Raw genomic sequence first — 26,122 nt, 5'->3', positions numbered from 1 at the left:
ATTCGGTGTATTAAAACAATATATCAGGAGCCTACAGTTAGGATTAAGGTAAATGGAAACCTATCAAAAAGGATTCAGTTAGAGAGGGACACAAGGCAAGGATGCTGTCTTTCTCCTACTCTCTTCGTTTTGTATATTGAACCCTTAGTACAAGCAATAAGGCAGAGAGAAGACCTGCAGGGGGTTTAAATAGGGGGGGGGGGGAAGAACATATAATTGGTCTTTTCGCTGATGATATCATTATTTTTCTTGAACGACCAGATTTATCTCCCAAATCTAATGAATCTATATGAAACATATGGATACTACTCAGGGTATAAACTGAATCTAACAAAAACACGAATTCTTTCATTCAATTATTCTCCATCCCAACAAATCAGAGATGCGTATAATCTGAAATGGAATTCTAAAACGATGCAGTATCTTGGTGTAACTATAAGCAAAACACTTTCCAACTTGTTTGAAACTTATTATAACAAAACTGAAGAAAACATCAAAAAGGATGTGGAGAGGTGGGCGACTCTTCCTCTAGACTTCGGTGCCAGAATAAAAACGGTAAAAATGAATATCCTACCTAAACTACTATATTTATTCCAATCTCGCCCAATTAATGTTCCCCGAGATAAATTCATAACCTGGGATAAAATGATCTCTAGATTAATTTGGAATAGCAAAACACCAAGCATAAAACTAACAACACTTCAACTGCCGAAAAGCAAGGGTGGAATGGCTTTACCAAATCTGAGGAAATAGTTTTATGCAGCTCAACTCAGACTTCTGGCTTGTTGGTGTAGACCTGATTATGAATCTCGATGGAAAGAAATGGAAAGGGAGATACAGGGTTACCAGATCCAGATTTTGGTGGGAGACAAATATCTGAGAGAGGCTTTGAGACATGCTATGGATCCAATAGTAGCATTTACGTTAGAAATATGGAATGTTATAGTGGAAAAATACAAATTAAAAAGAGGGGTTCACACATTGAAGTGGTTCGCATATGACTCAAAGTTTAAGCCAGGGGTGTATGATTCAAAATTCAAAGAATGGGCACAAAAAGGCATAACGGCAATGTATACAGTTTCATAAAATGGCGAGTTTATGAGCTTCCAAGATTTAAAGTCAAAATATGGTCTCGAAAACAAAGGTTTTTTTAGATACTTGCAATTAAGAGATTACTTTACAAAAGAGGTAAGGCCAGAACTAGATGAAACTTCAAATAATGTGATCAAGGTGATTGTGGATGCATACAAACAGAAGGCGTCTCGGGTCATCTCTGCTTTCTACCAAGCTCTGGTAGAAAGCGGGGGAGAATCAACGCTCTACATAAAGACAAAATGGGAAGCAGAATTAAAGATTCAAATAACAGAAGAAGAATGGTATCAAATGTGTGAAACACAATGTTCATCCACAAGCTCACTAGTAAGGAGAGAATTTTGCTGGAAGGATCTATCTTGCTCTTTTATAACACCCAAAATAAAAGGCAGACAACTTGCTGTCCAACAGCACTGTTGGAGGCTGTGTGGGAGTACGGAGGCAGACCAGTCGCATATTTTCTGGAACTGTGTAAAGATAAGGCCATACTGGGAAAATGTTAATGCAGCTGTTAAAAATATCTTGGGTTATAAAATCCCAAATACCTGCCCTGTGATGTATCTGGGGCGTATTAAAGATATTGTAAAAATAGAAGATACATATTTGATTAAAGTTTTGCTTGCAGCAAGTAAGTAGGCCATTACAGGCAGTGGTATCTTTAATCTGGAGAAATTGACATATTCCTTGAGAGTCAAGGGGAATTCATTTGAGAAGATCTGGGAAAAATGGACCGTTTATTTGAGCCATGACACCAATTAGATAAATGCCGAGCGAGATATGCTCAGATTGCGTTAAATAGAACTAGATGGTATGTTTGTATGAATATTGAATTATCTCCAGATAACTAATCAATGTAATGTTTTTTTCTTTTTTTAATTTGGTAAGTGAACCACACGGTCTTATTCCAATTTTTTTTATTTATTTACTTTTTTTCCCCCCTATCTACTTATTTTTTTGTTTTGATTGCTGTTTTTCTTACTTTGTTTTATTTATGGTGATGGTGTTGCACTGTTTTGTATATATCTCTGAAAAATCAATAAAAATGTAAGTGAAAAAAAAAAGAATTTTAGGCCATCAAATGTACGAGACAACTATGCAGAAAAATGTTAAGAGCTTGAAGACAATTGGTGTTCAGAGAGATCTTCGGTTACAAATCCCTGAAAATGGCAACACTAGTGCACAGAGTGGTAAAGAAAGCATTTGCTTGCCTTCATCGTTCATTCATTGGCTATATTTAAGAGGGAGTTAGATGTGGCCCTTGTGGCTAAGGGGATCAGGGGGTATGGAGAGAAGGCAGGTACGGGATACTGAGTTGGATGATCAGCCATGATCATATTGAATGGCGGTGCAGGCTCGAAGGGCCGAATGGCCTACTCCTGCACCTAATTTCTATGTTTCTATGTTCAGGGCATTGAGTGTCAGGTAATCATGTTGCAGCTTTATAAAACTTTGGTTAGATTGCTTTTAGAGTATTGTATGTAGTTATGGTCCTCCAATTACAGGAAGGATGTGGAGGCTTTGGAGAGGGTGCAGAGGAGATTTAAGGGCCTGTCCCACTTGGCAAATGTTTTGGCGAGTGCCGGCATCATTGACTGATGTATCAGGTCACCGAAAAATCCGTGGCGTAATGCGGCGATGACGTATGTCGCTCGAGTGCTGCAACATTTTGTCACTGCTGGATTTTGAAATGTTCAAAATCATTTGGTGACACTGATATGACGCCGGCAGTCACCCAACAAATCGCCAAGTGGGACAGGCCCTTTACCAGAATGATGTCTAGATTAGAGGGTGTTAGCTTTAAGGAGAGATAAGACAAACATGTATTGTTTTGTCTCGAGCGTCAGAGTTTGATGGCAAACCTGATGAAATTTAATTAAAATGATGTGGTGTAGATAAGGCAAAATATTATTCTCAGGATGGAAATGTCAGAGAATAGATGTAAGGAGCAAAGTTCAAAGGAGATGTGCAGGGCAATTTTTACATTGAGTGGTGGGTGCTTGGAACATGCTGCCAAGGGTGGTGGTGGAGGTAGATATGATAATGATGCTTAAGAGGTTTTTAGCAAGGCACATAGATATGTAGGGAATGGGGGCAAATGGAGGTTACTTGGCATTATGGCACCTCCATGGAACAAAGATGGACCGGCAAGAAGAGAGACATTGGTTTGCTGGTTAACCCGCACATCCAGGGAAGGCGGTGGCTAGAGGCCCGCAGCAGCCTGGGGCTCACCTGGAACGGGCACCACTCATACCTAGAGCGTGGACTGGACTTTGAAAATGGCGCCAAAGCTTCTTGCATGCAGGATCAGTGGACGATTTCTGTACAATTTGCTAATCGGGGATGTGCTTGGGTATGGCATTGGGTACTGGACTGTTTGTAAGAAAATAACTTCATTGAGCATTTATACTTTGCACATGTGACCATAAAAGCACCATTCAACCATTAAACCACATTCAGCTCAGTGAAGTTATGTCCTGTGCTGTAGTGTTCTGGGTTGTACTTAAACCCAAAGTCACTAGCAGGACAGGGACAGCACAGGTTTTAATTAAAGGTTTCGGTCTTTCTTTGAATTAAATTAAAAAATAATGAGTGTAAATAAGAGGGTTGGTTGGTTGAGTGGAACTCCGCCTGCATCTGAAACCCATTAGTGGGAAGCAGCAGTGGTGGCATCCTGCAAAGCAAGGAGGATGTGGTGATGGGGGGAAGGGGAGAGGGGAGGGAAGGGAGAAAGAGGAGTGCAGGGATTTACCAATACTCGAGGGCCCGAGTTATAGGGAGAAGTTGGGCAGGTTAGAACTTTATTTGTTGATGAAGAAGGCTGAGGGAATACACAGGGGAAGAATGCACAGTATTTTACCCAGAGTTGGAGAATCGAGAACTGGAGTACATAGCTTTTTGGTGAGAGAGGAAAAATTAATAGGAACTTGTTTGGGAGTATTGTGTGTGGTTTTAGGGCCATACAGCACGGAAACAGACCATTCAGCCCAACTCATTCATGTAGACCAAAGAGCTTACTGTATTAGTCCCATTTGCCTGCGCCTGGCCCATGTTTCCCAAGCCTTTCCTATCAACGTACTTGTCCAAATGTCATTAAATGTTGTTATTGTACATGTATATGGAACAATCTCCTTTGGCAGCTTGTTCCATATACCCATCACCCTGTGAAAAAGTTGCCCCTTAGGTTCCTCATACAGTGTCCTTTGTCCCAACTTTGCCCACAACGACCAACATGTCCCATCTACACTAGTCCTGCCTGCCTGCGTTTAGCCCATGTCCCTCTAAACCGATCCTATCCATGTACCTGTCTAACCATTTCCTGCGCTCCAAGGAATAAAGTTGCAGAATAAAGGACAGGTTTGGTGCTACATGACTCAATGCTCTCTCGCCATGATAAACCTCTGCTTCAGATGGAGCTCCATGCTTGGGTGTGAGGGCCACGAGATGGTAGAGATGTGAAGGTTTGCAAGAGTGCAGGTAGATTCAATATGGATGGATACATGGACAGATTGATCCCCTTCTCTGGCCCAAATGTCAAATCCAGGACAAATAGACTCAGAAATAGTTGCTTTCCGAAAATTATAACGACTCTTAATTCAAATTCACACATGCACTGACTTCACAGCCCAACACCCGGACTTCCATCTGTATATATGTATATATGTATATAGCGCCGCAGAATTGTGCACCTATCCCCCCCCCTTTCTCCCTTCTGTTTTTGTTTTTCTGTTTCTTGTTTTTTGTACTAAATTATATGTATGCACTGAGTACGAGCAGCTTTCAATTTCACTGTACATGTATAGTGACAATAAATGGCATATCTATCTATCTATCTATATCTTGAGAAGCCGGGGGTGTTCTCCTTGAGCTAGGGAGCTGACAAATTGATTTAATATCAGCACTAGTTGGGGACTGTTCCCGTTGGTGTAGGGGTGAAGGACCAGGTGGCTTGAATGAAGGGGATTGATGAAGAACTATAAGCTGGATGAATGAGAATTCTTTCTAGAGCGAATGGTTGGATCTGGAATTCACGACTCGTAGATTCACTGGAGCGTTTACAAAGGAGCTGGATAAATGTCTGGGAAGAGGGAATTTGCGTGGTTGTGCGGAGAGGGGCAAGTGTGACCTGTGGAGTTGGATGCTCTGTCACTGAGCTGCGAAGGACTCAATGGGCTGAATGTCAGTCCCTGCACAGTGACATGCTGGGGTTCTGAAGGTCTTCTTTTGCTTTACAGGGTCAGTGGTGAAAAGAGCGAAGAGCAAGAGGGAATCTGAGGTAAGGGTCCTCCTGGTGCGGGACATGGGGACTGAGCTGGGATGGTTCAACCCCCCCCCCCCCCCCCCCCCCACCCTCTCGCTTCCTGACCAGATCAAGCAACGCCCCCCAAACACCGCTTCCCCCCACCACCGAGACACCTTGTTACTGGGCTGGCAGGGGTTCACTGGGGGAGGGGTGTTGGAGGCTGTCGTCTGCTGAGGGTGGGGTGACCCAGGACAAACGGAGAGCTGAGGAAGGGGTGATGGAGGACGAGGAGACGGTGTGGGAGATGTGGGCCAGTGAAGGGGAATTTGTTTGTCTCTTTGATGATGGACATTTATCGTCATCAGTGGGGAGCAGTTCAAACATTCCGTGAGTCTGGAGTAGAGTTGCCGACTGTCCTGTATTAGCTGGGACATCCCGTATATTGGGCTAAATTGGTTTATCCCGTACGGGACCGCCCTTGTCCCGTATTTGACTGCTAATATTCAGGTCGAGGGGACTGTCGGGTCAGAGTGCTGCGTCTGGCCCCGCCTCACCCGTCCCGACGTAGTGCAGCCCATGGAGTGCAGCAGCAGCAGCAGCAGCGCCTCGCCCGTGGCCCCGTTGGTCGGCAGCCCGGCCAGCTGTCTGACCTTCGCTTACCGCCGACACCACCATCCCTCCTTCTCATGGCCAAGTTAGATGGGGTGCCAGACTTTTCGAGCGACGTCGCGTGGGCCAAAACTCCTCAGTTGGCCCGCTGGCTGGGCTTTGTGTGCAGTCCAGCACTAGGGCCAACTCATCATTTAGCTTTCATTGCAAAAGGATTTGTGTATAGGAGCAGAGAGGTTCTACTGCAGTTGTACAGGGTCTTGGTGAGACCACACCTGGAGTATTGCGTACAGTTTTGGTCTCCAAATCTGAGGAAGGACATTATTGCCATAGAGGGAGTGCAGAGACGGTTCACCAGACTGATTCCTGGGATGTCAGGACTGTCTTATGAAGAAAGACTGGATAGACTTGGTTTATACTCTCTAGAATTTAGAAGATTGAGAGGGGATCTTATAGAAACTTACAAAATTCTTAAGGGGTTGGACAGGCTAGATGCAGGAAGATTGTTCCCGATGTTAGGGAAGTCCAGGACAAGGGGGTCACAGCTTAAGGATAAAGGGGAAATCCTTTAAAACCGAGATGAGAAGAACTTTTTTCACGCAGAGAGTGGTGAATCTCTGGAACTCTCTGCCACAGAGGGTAGTTGAGGCCAGTTCATTGGCTATATTTAAGAGGGAGTTAGATGTGGCCCTTGTGGCTAAGGGGATCAGGGGGTATGGAGAGAAGGCAGGTACGGGATACTGAGTTGGATGATCAGCCATGATCATATTGAATGGCGGTGCAGGCTCGAAGGGCCGAATGGCCTACTCCTGCACCTAATTTCTATGTTTCTATGTTTCTATCATTCACCCAGACACGGCCCAGTCGCGAATTACTCCCATATTTTGACCTTTTGTCCTTATTTGGGAGTGAGAAACTTGGCAACCCTAGTCTGGAGTCAGATGTCGGCCCGGCCCGGCCCGGTCCGGTCAGCAGGGGCATTCCAGAGGATGGGCAATGCCTGAGCAGGAAGAGTGGGAGCGGGATAAACAGAGCGAGGTGGGCTTCCGGAGGGGATACGTCTCCGTCTGAGTTCGAGGGGGTTTATTTCAATATCTGTGACCCCTGATAACCTAAATTAACAGCAGATGAACTGGTGAATAAGGCATTGAAAAGCTTGCTTTCTTTGGCCTGGTCTTAGGTTAGCCTGTGGTACAACTTTACAAACATTGCTGAGACCACAACAGGAATACTGTGTGCGGTTCTGGAACATGGCACGGGAACAGGCTTTTCAGACCACCATGCCTATGTCAACCGTGTTGCTAAATTAAACTAATCCCATCTGCCTGCTTGTGCTCTAAATCCCTCCATTTTCTGCTTGTCAATGGGTCTTAAACTTTGCTATTGTATCTGTTTCCGTCACCACCCCTTGTATCTAATACCCTCTTATCCAGGCAGTGTTCTGGTAAACCTCTTCTCCAAAGTCGCCCCATCCTTCCTGTGCCTGGTGACCAGAACTGCATGCAATACTTCAAACGTTGCCACCACACTGTAGGAAGGAAGACATTGCACTGGAGAGGGTGCAGTGGAGATTCACTAGAATATTGCCTGGGAGAGAATGTTTTGAGTTATGAGAAGAGATCAGAGAGGCTGGAATTAGGAGCAAAACAAACCACTGGAAGAATACTCAGCAGGTGGAGCTGAGGGTGATGGGTGCCTGGGGGCTGGTGGTGGAGGCAGAATGGATAGTGGCATTTAGGATAGAAATACAGAAATGCAGGGAATGGAGGGGTAGAAATCATGTGCAAGCAGAAGTGAGCAGTTTAACTTAGTATCATGTTCAGCACAGATATAATGAGCAGAATGCCCTGTTTCTATGTTGTATTGTTCTATGTTCTAAGTTTCTGTTCTAGGGAGGATTAAAATGCATGTGATAGGTGAGGCTGATTGTCAGGGCTTTGGAAGCGCAGAGTTAAGCTAATCAAAGAGGTCCTGGTTTATTTGTAAGGCAGAACACTAATCACCACATGTTGTGTTATGTTAAAGTTGTACAAGACGTTGGTGAGGCCGCACATGGAGTATTGTGTTCAGTTTTGTTCACTCTGCTGGAGGAAGGATGTCGTTAAGCTGGAAAAAATGTAGAGAAGTTATAAGTGGATGTCGTCATAACTCGCGGCCTGAGCTGTAAGGAGACGTTGGGCAGGCCAGGACTTTATTCCTTGAAGCGCAGGAGGCTGAGGGTCAATCTTACAGAAATGTATAAAATCATGAGGGGGAAATACAGAGGGTGACTGCTCGGAGTGGGGGAATCAAGAGCCAGAGGACATACTGGAAGTATGAGAGGGGAAAGATATAATAGCAACCTGCGAGACAACATTTTCACACAGAGGGTGGTAGGTATGTGGAACAAGCTGCCAGAGGAGGTAGTTGGGGTAGGTACAATAACAACATTTAAAAGACATTCTGACAGTTACATGGGTTGGTAAGTTTGGAGGGATATGGGCCAAAAGGGACGAGCTTTTGGGGAATTTTAGTCGGCAAGGACGAGTTGGGCGAAGGATCTGGTTTATTGTGTATGACTCGACCTCTCATTGTGCTGAGCTGGTGTGGTGATTGTGATAGTGGTGAATAGCGCCTGTGGTAGTGAACAGTGTGTGTGAACAGTGTGTGTGATAGTGAACAGTCCCTGTGATAGTGAACAGTGCGTGTGGAAGTGAACAGTGTGGTAGTGAACAGTGCCTGTGCCAGTGAACGGTGCGTGTGGTAGTGAACAGTACGTGTGGTAGTGAACAGTGTGTGGCAGTGAACGGTTTGTGTGGTAGTGAACAGTACGTGTGGTAGTGAACAGTGTGTGGCAGTGAACGGTTTGTGTGGTAGTGAACAGTACGTGTGGTAGTGAACAGTGTGTGCTAGTGAAGTGTGTGTGGTAGTGAACAGTGTGTGTGGCAGTGAACAGTGTGTGGTAGTGAATGGTGCGTGTGGTAGTGAACGGTGCTTGTGGTAGTGAACAGTGTGTGGTAGTGAACAGTGTGTGGTAGTGAACAGTGTGTGGTAATGAATGGTGCGTGTGCTAGTGAGATGGAATGTCTCCTGTGGATTGTGTACTCACGGAGATATACACAGAGAGATCCTGGACCCATGTTGTCTCGTCTAAGCAAGTCCCATTTGCTTGCATTATACCTGGATTCCTCCACATCTGTCCTGTCCACGCATCTGCCCAAATGCCCTTTAAATGCTGTTATTGTAACAGTGTCTACAGCTTCCTCTGGCAGCTCGTTCCACATGATCACCACCAGTCTGTGTGAAAATGTTGCCCCTCAGATCACCTTTAAATCTTTCCTCTTTCATCCTCAACCTGTGCCCTCTCGTTCCAGACTGCTTGTCCTGGGAAAAAGACTGACTTTGTCCTATTTCTGTCCCTATGTGTTTGGCTCCTGCATCAGGCCTGGATCCTGCTGATCAGGCTGTTTGCTTTGTGTGCCTGGTGTTAGCTGTAGTTGCCTGTCCAGCTGCTGGTGATAGATGTGCTGTGCTCATTGTACATTCTGGGAACTGAAGCCATGTGTGAAAGGTTTGGGCTGTCTGTGTGAGCACTCTTGTTTGCATCCTGCACTGAATGAAGATACCGGGGGCGAGTTAATCGACAGACACTGCCTCTTTGTCCAACACTGGAAACTCAGAGGCTGCTTTTGTTGCCCACACAGAGACGCTCTCTTTGTTAAAGAGCTCCGTGTTAAATCTGCAACCTTGGCACCGGCTGAGTGCACTGTGCAATCCAGAACGGGCAGAGCGGGAGTTTCTTGCTGAGCACATTCCCAACGCAGCAGGGAGAGGGGAAGCAGCACGGTCTCTGACACAGAGCTCTCCGCAGCTTCTCCACGGCTGTCACAGCGGATGGGACTGCCCACCTAGTGAGTGTCCATAGCACGCTTCAACTCTCTCCCACCACCAGGGAGCTGTGGGCACGTTTCGCTCCAGCCGTCAGTGTCCAGTCATTCAGCCAAGGGGCGTGAAACTGCAGTTAACATAGAACACTACAGTACAGGGACAGGCCCTTTGGTCGACAATGTTAGTGCCCAACATGAAGCCGTTAAACTGATCTCCTTTGCCTGCACATGATCCAGATCCGTCCATATCCATGTCCCTATCTAAATGTCTCTTACATACAATGATCATATCTGCTTCCACCCCCCACAACACATTCCAGACATTCCTCACATTCAGTGTAAAAAAACTTGCCCCACTTATCTTCCTTAAACGTTACTGCTCTCACCTTAAGGCTATGCCCTCTAGAATTTAAAATCTCACACAGAGAGTGGTGGGTATATGGAACGAGCTGCCAGAGGAAGTAATTGAGGCAGGTACACAACATGATTAAACAGACGTCTGAGGAAGGGTTTCGGCCCGAAACGTCGCCTATTTTCTTCGCTCCATAGATGCTGCTGCACCCGCTGAGTTTCTCCAGCAATTTTGTGTACCTATGATTAAACAGACATTTGGACACGTACGTGGACAGGAAAGGTTCATCAGGTTATGCGCCAGACGCAAGCAAATGGGACTAGCTAAGATAGGGCATCTTTGAAGGACGTTGGGCTGAAGGGCCTGTTCCCATGCTGATTGCCTCTATGACTCCAGTATTATACTCATCCTTAACAATCCAAGAGTCAAGAGTATTTAATTGTCATATATACCGACAACAGGATAATGAAATTCTTACCCCATATACCCAAATTCCGTTAGTCCTATGAGCTACAATATATCTAACTCTCACTTGAATACATCCAGTGAATCGGCTTCCACTGCCTTCTGTGGCAGAGAATTCCACAGATTCACAACCCTCTGGTTGAAAAAGTTTTTCCTCATCTCAGTTCTAAATGGCCTACCCCTTAACCTTAAACTGTGAGCCCTTGTTCGTGACTCTCCCAACATCGGGACCATTTTTCCTGCATCTAGCTTGTCCAATCCCTTAAGAATATATGTTTCTTATATCTTATCTGTTTCTATAAGATCCCCTGTCATTCTAAATTCCAGTGAATACAAGCCCAGTCGACCCATTCTTTCATCATATGACAGTCCCAGGAATGAACTTGGTGAACCAAAACTGCACTTCCTTGATAGCATTAATGTCCTTTTTCAAATTAGGAGACTCAAACTGCACACAATACTTCAGGTGTGGTCTCGCCAGGCCTCAGTGAGACCTCCTTGCTCATAAATCCTCTCGCGATGAAGACCAACATGCCATTAGCTTTCTTCACTGCCTGCTGTACCTGCATGCTTACTTTCAGTGACTGATGTACAAGCACACCCAGGTCTTGTTGCACCTCCCCTTTCCTAATCTGACACCATTCAGATAATAATCTGCCTTCTTGTTCTTGCCACTAAAGTGGATAACCTCCATATTATACTGCATCTGCCCATTCACCCAACCTATCCAAGTCACCCTGCAGCCTCATAGCATCCTCATCGCAGCTCACACTGCCACCCAGCTTTGTGCCATTTGCAAACTTGGAGATTTTACATTTAATTTATTTGTATAAATCGTTAATATATATTGTAAATAACTGGGGTCCCAGCACTGAGCCTTGTGGCACCCCACTAGTCACTGCCTGCCATTCTGAAAAGGACCCGTTAATTCCTATTCTTTGCTTCCTGGCTGCCAACCAGTTCTCTATCCATGTCAATACCCTACCCCCAATACCATGTGCTCTAATTTTGCACACTAATCTCCTGTGTGGGACCTTGACAAAGGCTTTTTGAAAGTCCAGATACACCACATCCACTGGCTCTCCCTTATCCATTCTACTTGTTACATCTCAAAAAAATCCAGAAGATTAGTCAAGCATGATATCCCCTTCATAAATCCATGCTGACTTTGACCGATCCTGTCACTGCTTTCCAAATGTGCTGCTATTACATCTTTAATAATCGACTCAAGCATCTTTCCCACTACCGATGTAAGGAAAATGAGTCTATAATTCCCTGTTTTCTCTCTCTCTCCTTCTTAAAAAGTGGAGTTACATTGGCTGCCCTCCAGTCCACAGGAACTGAGCCAGAGTCTTTAGAACAATGGAAAATGATCACCAATGCATCCACAATTTCTAGGGCCACCTCCTTGAGCACTCTGGGACGCAGACCATCAGGCCCTGGGGATTTATCTGCCTTCAATTCCAACAGTTTACCAAACACCATTTCCTGACTAATGTTGATTCCCTTCAGTTCCCCCCCTCCCACTAGATCCTCGGCCCCCTAGTATTTCCGGAAGATTGTTGCGTCTTCCTTGGTGAAGACCGAACCAAAAGTCTGCCATTTCCTTGTTTCCCATTATAAATTCAACTGTTTCTGACTACATTTGTCTTCACAAATCTTTTCCTCTTCACATATTTACAGAAGCTTTTACATTCAGTTTTTATAAACCCCACAAGCTTTCTTTCATGCTCTATGATACCAGTCGTTACGTTCAGCACAGATACTTGTCTGGGTGGTGAGGTCCGGTGGGAAGGATCTGGTGGGACAATCAACAGGTCCACTGGTTGTGTCGAGGCTGGGCAAGGAGATCCCAAATCAGGCAGGGTAATGGTCCTGGTATGGAAACAAACATGCTGGAAACACTTCACCCAGTTAGACAGCGTCTGTGGAGAGCGAAACAAAACAGCACTGAAAGGGTGTGGCAAGGGCAGGGAGGTGTGGGGTGATTATGTATAGAGAGGTGTGAACAGTTTCACTTTGGCACACTGACTCTTGTGCCACTTTCATACTGTAGAGCTGGAGCAATATGCAACCAGACCCTTTGGCTCAACTCATCCATGCTGACCAATCATTCTTGAGCTAGTGGATAGACAAAATGTGGACGGGCAGCATCTCTGGAGAAAAGGAATGGGTGATGTTTCGGGTCGAGACCTTTCTTCATATTTTTGAGCTAGTTGTCAGTGTTTGGCACATATGCCTTGAAACCTTTCCCATCCATGGACCCAACCAAATGCCTTTTAACTGTTAGCGGACCTGCTTCAGACTTTTTATCCCTCTTTAAGCGAGTTTGGTATCTCGCGCAGGCAATGAATCATGGGATTTGTCAAAGGTCATTTGGGATAAACAAAGAACGTTGCTAGTGATCACAAACGCAGCGCTGTATGAACTGTGTGTACGTATTGGGCGGAACTGTGTAAAAATAACATTTTCGGTCTGAGTTGTCATCTTCTTTGTATCTTAAAATGCATCCAAAGCACTATGATTTTCCCCAACATTTTATCTCTACCTGGTAACTGAAGAATTATTAAAAACTACACAGCAGATATGCAAAACAAGATACCAACATGCATCCTGGAACTAATCCAGACACACATACAGTATAACTATTAGTAAATAGTCAGTGTGGCTTGAAAAAAACAAATTATCTGAAACTTGTTTATGCAAATACAACTACACTGAGCCTTCATCAACTAAATGTATAGCTCAGTACTTTCATACTGTCAGAAAAACTCCACCAGTTTGTATACAGGTACTATCAATTAAATGCAATAAATGAGCTCTGCATAGATACATGGTGATAACAAAACTGTTTTGCAAAATAAGTACGATGTATGAGATGTAAAAGTCCGATTGAGTTGAAATGTACACGTTGCAAACTCGGCAAAATTCTGGATTTCAGTTCATATCAAGTCTGGTTGAACCTAAAGATGAACTTCTGATCAAAATAATCTGCAAGTACAACAACATCTCATTTACACATCAATGGAGGCAGTAAATTACATAACGCTGCACAGACGGTGAAAATATCATCCATATGCGGAGCTAAAGTGATGGGTAAAGTGTTTCTCAGGATGGTAAACCACTTTAGACGACCTATGGCCTTTTCAACATGAATGCCGACATTGGCAACCTTCTTGGTTTTGTGTACTTTTTCTCTGGTCATTTGCCGATGACCACGCCTGGGATGGGGGGGGATCTCTAAATAGGCTTGGCGAAACATCAAGTCTTCTTGCATGGGAAATCCTCTATCCACCATTATGCAATCCCCAGGATAAGTTCCCAACCCCAACTAAGTTCAAAAATCCACTCTTCCTAACAATGTGTGTATCAGATGATTGCCCACTGCAAGCTTTTGTTAAGAATGTGATCATGCCATTTGGGACAATTCCAACCAATAGTTTCACAGTGTTGTGTTTCTTGTAGTCGGGCCATGTCAAAGCCTGCAACTGCACATGCTGTGGTCATTCTATAAATATCTCTGTGCAGTCGAGAATGCATCTCAGTGCTGGGTATTTATTTATTATCTGTTTCAGCTGTGTGGACCTTATCAAATCACCATCTGGCCAGAAAATCAGGGGTTTCAGTTGGATGGCTAGGAATTTAATCCATGTATTGAATATTTTAGAACGTGTATCCCCACTAACTACAACACCATCGACATCCCAAGGCGCAGCTTCATCAACACGAGTACCATTTCATCCTTTATGATGAGTTTTGATCTGGGTCCAGAATTCTTTGGCGATTGTTTAAATGTTCTTGGTACTTTAGTCCTGACAACATTTTTCTTCCCTTCCCAATATCGCATTTTCATTGCTTGATGCTTCACATATTCGCATAGGTTGTCTAAGTTTTCCTACGAAGAAAGCCCTGTCAATCTTCTCACATTTTTGTCGGTCTTGATAGTGCTACAAAAACACTTTTTAGCTGCAGCATTCCTCAGCTTTAGTTTCAATTCTTCTATCTTGCCTTCCAACAATTCAATTTTGTCGGTCAGTTTGTTCACGTCCTTCTGTTTTTGGATGTATCCTGTGCAATGACAGTTCCCTTGACAGCTGCATTTGTACACATAAACATGATCGACAGCAAAAGCTCGTAACGGCTTGTTGTCTGGTCGATCGCCAACATGTTGGTCAACATTGGTTTACGTTGTTTTACACAACTTTACTCACACGTGTACCTGCAGAACTCATTCAGAAGTCAACAAACGTGTGTACAGCCCGTGGCCGTAGACCAGTATAGTAAGAGGTGAAAACCCCACAAATACTTTCCGTATTATCTGCAGAGTTCCAGAGATTCACCACTCTCTGGGTGAAAAAAATACTTTCCGTATTATCTATTGATAGTTATAAAAAATCATACATTTTATTTCATTCTCCCACCCTCCCCCCCCCCCCCCCCCCCCCCCATCTGCTCCAAAACAAAAAAACAATAAAAAATGGTTGTTATTCATCATCACTCACCGAAGCGGGCCAGCGAGCAACCAACGAAAAACCAATAAAACCATCAAAATCATCATAGTTTTGTACAAATTAACCATAAATACATCTAATTAATAGTTTTGAAAGCAGTATTTTCTTACCTCGAAGAAGCAAAACTGGAAAATATGTATGAAATGCAGATCAAAACAATTATCGATTGTAATGTATACACACAGTAGCTCAGCTGGCGAAAATGTTTATCCCGAATATCCCGAAATTATCCCAGGGTCTTGGTGAGACCACACCTGGAGTATTGCGTACAGTTTTGGTCTCCAAATCTGAGGAAGGACATTATTGCCATAGAGGGAATGCAGAGAAGGTTCACCAGACTGATTCCTGGGATATCAGGACTGTCTTATGAAGAAAGTCTGGATAGACTTGGTTTATATTCTCTAGAATTTAGGAGATTGAGAGGGGATCTTATAGAAACTTACAAAATTCTTAAGGGGTTGGACAGGCTAGATGCAGGAAGATTGCTCCCGATGTTGGGGAAGTCCAGGACAAGGGGTCACAGCTTAAGGATAAGGGGGAAATCCTTTAAAACGAAGATGAGAAGAACTTTTTTCACACAGAGAGTGGTGAATCTCTGGAACTCTGTGCCACAGAGGGTAGTTGAGGCCAGTTCATTGGCTATATTTAAGAGGGAGTTAGATGTGGCCCTTGTGGCTAAGGGGATCAGAGGGTATGGAGAGAAGGCAGGTACGAGATACTGAGTTGGATGATCAGCCATGATCATATTAAATGGCGGTGCAGGCTCGAAGGGCCGAATGGCCTACTCCTGCACCTAATTTCTATGTTTCTATGTTTCTATGAATGACCCATGACCTGGGCAAACTCAAACCTATTGATCTTCGTTGAATATACTTTGGCAGAACTAGGAAGGAGACAAGAGACTCTTGTTAATCTGCAGAGAGAGTGGAGGGTGGGTCACTGATAGGGTGGGAATGAATGACCATGGGATAAGCTGTAAACAAAGTGATCAGATCAATGGGTGAAAGGGACAAGTTAGATGGTGAGGACATTGACAAAAGAATGTGGAGGTTGGGAACATTGAGTAGGAGGTCAGGTTGGGCATGCCCTCCAATGTTAGAGGGAAAGAACTGGGTATCTTCCTCCAGAAAATTCCAAAGGTTGACCACCATCTGGTGAAGAAAGTTCTTCTCATCCCTATCGTGAATGGATGCCCGCTTTTTCTGAGGCTATGACTCGATGGGGGAAATATCAGCTCTACATCTGGCCTGTTAAATCCTGTGGGAAGTTTGTACATTAACCAAGGTTTGATGAGAGTAAGGCCGTTGGACATGGACTTCAGTAGGATCTTTGATAAGTAGAAGCAGGAAGTACAGATGCACCTTTACACAAAAGAACACAAAGTGCTGGAGTTACTCAGTGGGTCAGGCAGCATCTCTGAAGAACACGAACAGGATAGAACAGGTTCTCCAGACCCACTGAGTTACTCCAACACTTTGGGACCTTTGATAAGGTTCCACATGGGCCAGGCTCAGACAAATGGGACTAGCTAGGATGGCATGGATGATTCGGGCCAAACGACCTGTTTTCGTGCTATATGACTCTATGACCGTACATCTAAAGTGCAAAGGCCAGTGGTAGATCAAAGGACCAGGAATTTTACAAGATCCAGCAGCAAAAGTAACAAGGAGGGAGAAAACTGATTATGAGAGTAGACTGAGGAAGATGCAACAAGGGCTTCTGTGACAATATAAAAGGGAGAATGCTGAGGTCAAGTATCGATCTTCTGGAGGGTGATTAATAATCTGGGCAGATTAATAATTGGAAACCAGCTATGGCAGGACTGTCATATGATGAAAGAATGGAGTGACTGGGCTTGTATACTCTGGAATATAGAAGGATGAGAGGAGATCTTCTAGTAACATATTAAAATTATTAAGGGATTGGACACGCTAGATGCAGGAAAAATGTTCCCGATGTTGGGGGAGTACAGAACCAAGGATCACAGTTTAAGAATAAGGGGTAGGCCATTTAGAACTGAGATGAGGAAAAACTTTTTCACACAGAGAGTTGTGGATTTGTGGAATTCTCTGCCTCAGAAGGCAGTGGAGGCCGATTCACTAGATGCATTCAAAAGAGAGTTAGATAGAGCTCTTAGGGCTAGCGGAATCAAGGGATACAGGGAGATAGCAGGAACGGGGTACTGATTGTGGATGATCAGCCATGATCACATTGAATGGAGGTGCTGGCTCGAAGGGCCGAACGCCTTACTCCTGCATCTATTGTCTATGTATCTATGTCGATATTTTACATCAGTCATGGATGATACAAACATTTCAAAGACATTTCACAGACTAGTTTCAAACAGTTGAGAAAAGTTTTTCACAATCACCCTCACCCTGGATAAGTTATTGGAAATGCAATTTGGCTAAAGGTAGATTTGGTCCACATGGTGTGCACCTAAGTGTGTTAAAGTACGAGGCTGCTAAGATAGTGGAGATATTGGGTAAAGAGCTTCAAAACTCACTGAGCCATTTTATCAGGAAATCCCACATGCGACTCTTCTTCAAGGTGGAAGGCAGCAAGCAGGTAACTACAAGTGTGTTGGAAAGATAATGGAGTCCATAATCAAGGATAAAATAGCGGGCTATTTAGAGAAGTTGACTGTGATCAAACAGTCAGTAGCATGTTATGAAAGGCAAAGGCAAAGTATGGATGCGGTGGATCTGGATTTCCACACGACATCTGATAAGATGCCATATTAGGGCCTTGTCCTTCATGACGGTGATTGTTATAGGTTAAAGGGGCTGGCCCGAGGACTTGTGGCCTACTCTGCTATAACATCCTTTCCTTTTCTCTAACAATATGCCTGTCTTGCTCAGGAGCCGTGCAATGTGGAAATAGGTTCTTCGGCCCAACTCGTCTGTGTCGACTAAGATGCCCATCTAAGCTAGTCCCATTTGTCTGCATCTGATCGATATCACTTTAAACCTCTCCTATCCATGCACCCGTCCAAATATCTTTTAAATGGCATAGTCAGTGCTGTACATCACTGCAATAGGCTCTTTGGCCCACTTTGTCCACGTTGAACAAGTTGGCATTTTGGGCAAGTCCCATTTGTCTGTATTTGGCCCACATCCCTCTAAACCATTCCTATCCATATATTTGTTCAAATTACTTTTAACAATGTTAATTGGTTCTGCTACTGTATGATCTTCCTTGCTGGATTCTCATCTTGAGGCTTTCTATTGTTTTGGCAATACTTATTGTCTTTCTTTCCTTTTATCTAATGTCATCACAATTTTCTAAAACATCCCTTGCTAACTACAGTTGCTGCACATTTTTATTTTGGGGAGAATTTGCTGGGATATGGGGAAAAGCTGGGATATGGGGAACGGGATTTGCAGGAACTATTTTACGAGGAAGTGACCTGGTTTTAATGGCCGATTTCCTCCCATGTAGGTAGACAAAAATGCTGGAGAAACTCAGCAGGTGAGGCAGCATCTATGGAGCGAAGGAAATAGGTTACGTTTCGGGTCAAGACCCTCCAATATATGGATCACTTTGCCCAACATTAATTCTGCCCGGGCTTTCCTTTGTTAATCACACTTACCCCAGTGCTAACACCGCTCGTTTATCACTTCCAACAGTTTCTCTGGCACTGAGATGATAGGCTCACGCTGGCTGAGCTTACTTTAACAGAAGAAGGTCCAACATTCCCAACTTTCCAAGTCTCCTGGCAACACCTCAGCAGTGTTATTGATTGCAGTCTTTCTTTGTTCTTCCTCCCACTCCGAGTTCCCTGTGTACAGCCAGCAGCAGTGAGGCAAACAAGAAGGTTAAAGCAAATACTGAAGTTAGAGCAAGTGCAGTTGACAAAGCAGGCAGCAACAAGAGGAAGATTTGATAGACTAAACCATTTATTTTAATGCAAGAAGCCTGACAGGTAAGGCAAATGAACTCTGGGTATGGTTAGTACATGGGATTAGGATATTACATCCATTGCAGAAATATGGCTGAGGGAGGGGGCAGGACTGGCAGCTCAATGTTCCCAGTGAACAGATGCTGCGGGATGATAGAGGTGGATGTAACAGAAAGGGTTTTCATTAGGAAGAACTTTACAATGGCCCATGAACTTTACAATGGTCCTTTCATAGGACAACAGAAGGAAACAAAACGGGCAATACGGGCTGAAAAGATGAAGTACGAGGGGAAGCTGGCCAGGAATATAAAGAAGGACAGTAAAAGCTTCTTTAGATATGTTAAGGGAAAAAGAATAGCAAAGTCAAATGTGGGTCCCTTGAACGCAGACACGGGTGAAATTAATATGGGAAACAAGGAAACGGCAGAAGAGTTGAATAGGTACTTCGGATCTGTCTTCACTAAGGAAGACACAAACAATCTCCCAGATGTACTGGATGACAGAGGATCTAAGGGGGTAGAGGAACTGAAAGAAATTTTCATTAGACGAGAAATATTATTGGGTAGGCTAATGGGACTGAAGGATGATAAATCCCCTGGGCCTGATGGTCTGCATCCCAGGGTCCTCAGGGAGGTGGCTCTAGAAATAGTGGACGCATTGGTGATCATTTTCCAATGTTCAATAGATTCAGGATCAGTTCCTGTGGATTGGAGGATAGCTAATGCTATCCCACTTTTCAAGAAAGGAGCGAGAGAAAACAGGGAATTACAGACCAGTTAGCCTGACTTCCGTGGTGGGAAAGATGCTGGAGTCAATTATTAAAGAGCTAATAATGGGACATTTGGATAGCAGTAAAAGGATTAGTCCAAGTCAACATGGATTTATGAAAGGGAAATCATGCTTGACTAATCTTCTGGAGTTTTTTGAGGATGTGACAAGTAAAATGGATGAAAGGGTGCCAGTGGATGTAGTGTATCTGGACTTTCAGAAAGCCTTTGATAAGGTCCCCCACGGGAGACTGGTGACTAAAATTAGAGCACATGGTATTGGGGGTAGGGTGCTGACATGGATAGAAAATTGGTTGGCAGACAGTAAGCAAAGAGTAGGAGTGAACGGGTCCTTTTCAAAATGTCAGGTAGTGGCGAGTGGAGTGCCGCAAGGCTCGGTGTTGGGGCTGCAACTGTTTACCATATATATTAATGATTTGGAAGAGGGAATTAGGAGCAACACTAGCAAGTTTGCGGATGGCACAAAGCTGGGTGGCAGTGTGAACTGTGAAGAGGATGTTAAGAGGTTGCAGGGTGACCTGGACAGGTTGAGTGAGTGAGCAGATCCGTGCAGATGCAGTATAATAAAGATAAATGTGAGGTTATCCACTTTGGCGGAAAAAACAAGGGGGCATATTATTATCTCAATGGGGTTAGGTTAGGTAAGGGGGAGGTACAGTGAGACCTGGGTGCCCTTGTACATCAGTTACTGAAAGTTGACGTGCAGGTACAGCAGGCAGTGAAGAAAGCTAATGGAATGTTGGCCTTCATAACAAGCGGATTTCAGTAAGGAGTAAAGAGGTTCTTCTGCAGTTGTATAGGGCTCTGGTGAGACCACATCTGGAGTATTGTGTACAGTTTTGGTCTCTTAATTTTGAGGAAGGACATCCTTGTGATTGAGGCAGTGCAGCGTAGGTTCACGAGATTGATCCCTGAAGGATGAGGGGGCATCTTATAGAAACATATAAAATTATAAAAGGACTGGACAAGCTAGATGCGGGAAAAATGTTCCCAATGTTGGGCGAGTCCAGAACCAGGGGCCAGTCTTAGAATAAAGGGGAGCTCATTTAAGACTGAGGTGAGAAAAAACTTTTTCACCCAGAGAATTGTGAATTTATGGAATTCTCTGCCACAGAGGGCAGTGGAGGCCAAATCACTGGATGGATTTAAGAGAGAGTTAGATAGAGCTCTAGGGGCTAGTGGAGTCAAGGGATATGGGGAGAAGGCAGGCACGGGTTATTGATAGGGGACGATTAGCCATGATCACAATGAATGGCGGTGCTGGATCGAAGGGCAGAATGGCCTCCTTCTGCACCTATTTTCTATGTTTCTATGGTACTGAGAGAAGATATTGTGTGGACACAAAATGCTGGAGTAGCTCAGCGGGGCAGGCAGCATCTCTGGAGAGAAGGAATTGTTGATGTTTTGGATCGAACCCCTTCTTCAGACTGAGAGAAAATATTGCTGAGGACCGTCCAGTGAGGCTACATGGGTGGAACTGTGAAATAAGAAGGTAGTGATCACATTGATGAGATAGTCAGAAGTTAGAGCAGCAAATATATAGGGAGATTGCAGATCGCTGTAACAATACAAGGACTGTAATTGTAGCTGATTTCAGGTTCCTGAATATTGACTGGGTCACCCACTATGCTAAGATCATGGATGGGGCGGAATTTGTTAAGCGTGTCCAGAACTGTTTTATCAAGCATTATGTAGATGGCCTTACTAGAGAGAGCACAACACTGGATCTCCTATTAGGAAATCATGCTGGGCAAGTGATTGAAGTGTCAGTGGGGAAGCACTTTGGGACAGTGACAATAATTCCATTAGTCATAGAGTATGGAGGCAGCCCAATCTGTCCATGATGACACAAGTTATCTTAACTGAGCTTGTCCCACTTGCCCGTACATGGCCCGATCCCTCCAAACCATTCTCATCATGTGCCAGTCCAAGAATCTTTCCAATTATGTAATTGTACCCACTTCTACCACTTCTCTGGCTGCTTGGTCAAAGTACTCACAAACCTCTGTGTGAAAAAGTTGCCTCCCAGCCCCCCTTTAAACATTTCCCCTTTCATCTTAAATCTATACCTTCTAGTTTTGGGTTTCCCTACCCTTGGAAAATACTTTGGCTATTCACCTTAAAATTGCCCTTGTGATTTTATAAACCAAAATGTCCCCCCTCAGCATCCTACACTCTGGGGAAAAAAAACCATTCTATCTAGCCTCTCTTAGCTCAAACTTTCCAATCCCTGTAATATCCCAGTATTTTTTACATCCTTTCCATTTCAATGACATGCTTCCTGTAGCAGTTCACCAAAAGTGGCCTTATCAATGTCTTAGTTGCAAAATGTTGGAGTAACTCAGCGGGACAGGCAGCATCTCTGAAGAGGAATGGGTGACGTTTCGGGTCAGCATCTGTAGTTGCTTTCTACACATACAATCGTCTTGTAACATGATGTCCCAACTCCTGTACTTAATATCCTGACCGATCGGGGTTTGCAGGTTTCTTTTAGTTCCTGAGTGCAGGGAAAGGCTGGCAAGATTGGGGAATGCTGCTGGTAAATTCACAAGGAATATTGAGGCATTGGTCAGGAAAATAGGAGGCGTTGTATGGCAGGTATAGGCAGCTGGGATCAAGACAATCCTTTGAGGAGTGTAGGAGTACACTGAAGAGGGAAATCAGAAGGACATAAATGAGGACATAGAAAAATAGAAACATAGAAATTAGGTGCAGGAGTAGGCCATTCGGCCCTTCGAGCCTGCACCGCCATTCAATATGATCATGGCTGATCATCCAACTCAGTATCCCGTACCTGCCTTCTCTCCATACCTTCTGATCCCCTTAGCCACAAGGGCCACATCTAACTCCCTCTTAAATATAGCCAATGAACTGGCCTCGACAACCCTCTGCGGCAGAGAGTTCCAGAGACTCTCTGTGTGAAAAAAGTTCTTCGCATCTCGGTTTTAAAGGATTTCCCCCTTATCCTTAAGCTGTGACCCCTTGTCCTGGACTTCCCCAACATCGGGAGCAATTTTCCTGCATCTAGCCTGTCCAACCCCTTAAGAATTTTGTAAGTTTCTATAAGATCCCCTCTCAATCTCCTAAATTCTAGAGAGTATAAACCAAGTCTATCCAGTCTTTCTTCATAAGACAGTCCTGACATTCCAAGAATCAGTCTGGTGAACGTTCTCTGCACTCCCTCTATGGCAATAATGTCCTTCCTCAGATTTGGAGATCAAAACTGTACGCAATACTCCAGGTGTGGTCTCACCAAGACCCTGTACAACTGCAGTAGAACCTCCCTGCTCCTATACTCAAATCCTTTTGCTATGAAAGCTAACATACCATTCGCTTTCTTCACTGCCTGCTGCACCTGCATGCCTACTTTCAATGACTGGTGTACCATGACACCAGTCTCGCTGCATCTCCCCTTTTCCTAGTCGGCCACCATTTAGATAATAGTCTGCTTTCCTGTTTTTGCCACCAAAATGGATAACCTCACATTTATCCACATTATACTGCATCTGCCAAACATTTGCCCACTCACCCAGCCTATCCAAGTCACCTTGCAGTCTCCTAGCATCCTCCTCACAGCTAACACTGCCCCCCAGCTTAGTGTCATCCGCAAACTTTGAGATATTGCCTTCAATTCCCTCATCCAGATCATTAATATATATTGTAAATAGCTGGGGTCCCAGCACTGAGCCTTGCGGTACCCCACTAGTCACTGCCTGCCATTGTGATAGCTATGGGATAGTAATGGCAGATAAAGTGAAGGAAGAGCCTCAGAGATGCTGTACCCTGTTACATGGTCTGGAAGAGAGTTATATGGAGAGACTGCGAGTGGATTAACTGGGACTTCTTTCCCTGGACTGTAGGAAGCTGAGATTTATAAATCCATGAAGGGCATAGATAAGGTCACAGTCTTTTTCCCAGGGTAAAGACTCTTGAACAAGAGGGCATAGATTTAGAGTGAGGGGTAGCATTTTCACACAAAGGACAGTGGGAATATAGAACAGGATGCCAGAGGAGGTAGTTGAGCCAGGTACAATTATTTAAAATACATTAAATCAGGTATATGAATATGGGGCAAACACATGCAAATGGGACTAGCTCAGCTAAGCATCTTTGTCAGTATGTCAAGTTGGGCTGAAGGGCCAGTTTCCATGTTGTATACCTATTCATTGTTAACCTATTGTCTGCCTTCTTCCCCCTTTCCCACTTCATCCCACTCACGCTGTCCTCCATCATCCAGGAACCTCTGGCTATGCGTAGCATGTGGAATGTGTTGACTGCTGGTGATCCGCTTCATCACTTGTGTGCTGAGGCTTCCTTGGCAAACCTCAGACTAGGTCAGGTGGCCAGATCCATTTGCAATCTAGGCAAACTTTCCTATTTCCAAAGCTGAACACATACCCCAGGATTCTCCTTCACTTTCTGGAATACCATGTCCATAGAGGTGGGATAAAGCAAGAAAGCAGCTCTGAGTCGTGAGAGTTAATACAACAGACAAACTGAAACAGTAATGCATAGGAAGTTCCGGCTGATATTAAAGAGGAAATGAAGAAAGTAAAGAGAGGGAATGAAGAAATACTTCCAGGTTAAATCGACCAACACGCCGATATTGGAGCCAGAGGATAGGTATGGAGATGGGGCTTGTTGGGGACAATGAAGGTAGTCCGTGTGTGGAGGCAGGGCTGTGAACAGAGTATCTTACAGCCCAGGAGGGAGTGATATTGATGTGGTTTAGGATGTATAAAATGTTAAGTGGGATGAACAGTGAAACAAGGAAGTATTTCAAGGGTTGGCAATAGTCCCGACTGCCTGGAAGGGTGGGAGAGGCAGAATCATCCATGCAAACCAGTGAGCACCATTTGCACCTTTTAAATGTTGTCAGTGACTCTGCTGTCCCCTTGCCCTGGGGCAGTGTGTTCCAAATACTCCCCTCTCCCTGGGGCAGTGTGTTCCAAATACTCCCCTCTCCCTGGGGCAGTGTGTTCCAGATACTCCCCTCTCCGTGGGGCAGTGTGTTCCAGATACTCCCCTCTCCCTGGGGCAGTGTGTTCCAGATACTCCCCTCTCCGTGGGGCAGTGTGTTCCAGATACTCCCCTCTCCCTGGGGCAGTGTGTTCCAGATACTCCCCTCTCCCTGGGGCAGTGTGTTCCAGATACTGGGGCCCCTCTCCCTGGGGCACTGTGTTCCAGATACACCCCTCTCCCTCGGGCACTGTGTTCCAGATACTCCCCTCTCCCTGGGGCAGTGTGTTCCAGATACTCCCCACTCCGTGTGTTCCAGAGGCAGTGTGTTCCAGATACTCCCCACTCCGTGAGAGAGTGTGTTCCAGACACTCCCCTCTCCCTGAAGCAATGTGTTCCACCTCTCCCTACTCCCGGGAGCAGTGTGTTCCAGATATTCCCCACTCCCTGGGCAGTGTGTTTCAGATACCCCCCACTCCCTGGAGCAGTGTGTTCCAGATAATCCCCACTCCGTGAGGGAGTGTGTTCCAGATACTCCCCACTCTGTCAATGAGGGAGATAACCCTCAGATGCCTTTAGACTAAATCTGTTTCCTATAGTGACATCTATCTCTTTTATAGGAAATAATTTTCCGCAGTCTACCCCATCTATACCCCCCAGAAATTTATACCAATCAAGATCTTCCTTAACCACCTCTGCTTCAGGGAGAACAGACCTACCCTCCCGTCTCTCCACATAACTAAAACGCGCCACCCCTGGTGAATCTCCTCTGCACCCTTTTCAGCATGATCATATATTATTTACATTTTAATGTCCTGAACCGCACACAGTACTCCAGATGAGAACTGATCAAGCTTTTATAAAGTTGGAGCATAACCTCCCTCCCCTAGTCGACTAATGAAGGCCCGTATTCCAAATATGTTCCTTACCACATTATCTACCTGTGTTACCGTCTTCAAGGATCTCTGGACTTGTCCTCCAAAGACCCTCTGTCCTTTATACTTCCTAAGACCCTGCCATTCATGGTGTGTCATAGCCTCATTGGTACTCCTAAATGGCATCACCTCACATTTACCTAAATTAAACTCCATTTGTTATCTCGATTGTTAGCCCGATTCGCCACACATTGTTATCACCCTGCAGCCCAACACTCCACATTATCAGCAACTCCACCAATCTTTGTGTCATTCCCAGTAGGCCTTGGCAACACGGTCTATGGTCTATTAGAGGGTTCAGTGTTCTCTCTACAGGGACCATGTGGTATGTTGCCACTGCTCCACCCCGGAGATAGACTGGAGAGTCCGAGCCTGGAGCCAGAGCCAACCTCCGTCACTTCCAC

At 44.7% G+C, this 26,122-nt stretch overlaps 1 protein-coding gene and 1 long non-coding RNA gene across 2 annotated transcripts in view; one reads left to right on the top strand and one right to left on the bottom strand.

Annotated features, from left to right (window-relative positions):
* LOC129705367 (plectin-like) overlaps window positions 1-26,122 on the top strand; it is a 224,428-nt gene that overhangs the window by 15,003 nt on the left and 183,303 nt on the right. Inside the window, 1 exon segment of the mRNA XM_055648915.1 lies at window positions 5,325-5,365. Within this exon segment, the coding sequence (XP_055504890.1) occupies window positions 5,325-5,365 (41 nt within the window).
* LOC129705711 (uncharacterized) lies at window positions 251-26,122 on the bottom strand. Its single transcript, XR_008724947.1, has 3 exons — window positions 25,957-26,122; window positions 18,728-18,916; window positions 251-1,319 (listed from the first exon to the last, which is right to left on the bottom strand). It is a non-coding gene; the product is annotated as an uncharacterized LOC129705711 (long non-coding RNA).

Source organism: Leucoraja erinacea, chromosome 2 (assembly GCF_028641065.1).
Source record: "Leucoraja erinacea ecotype New England chromosome 2, Leri_hhj_1, whole genome shotgun sequence".
NCBI lineage: Eukaryota > Metazoa > Chordata > Chondrichthyes > Rajiformes > Rajidae > Leucoraja > Leucoraja erinaceus.
The sequence above is the reverse complement of the archived record's forward strand: the minus strand, read 5'-3'. Positions and strand labels throughout refer to the sequence as shown.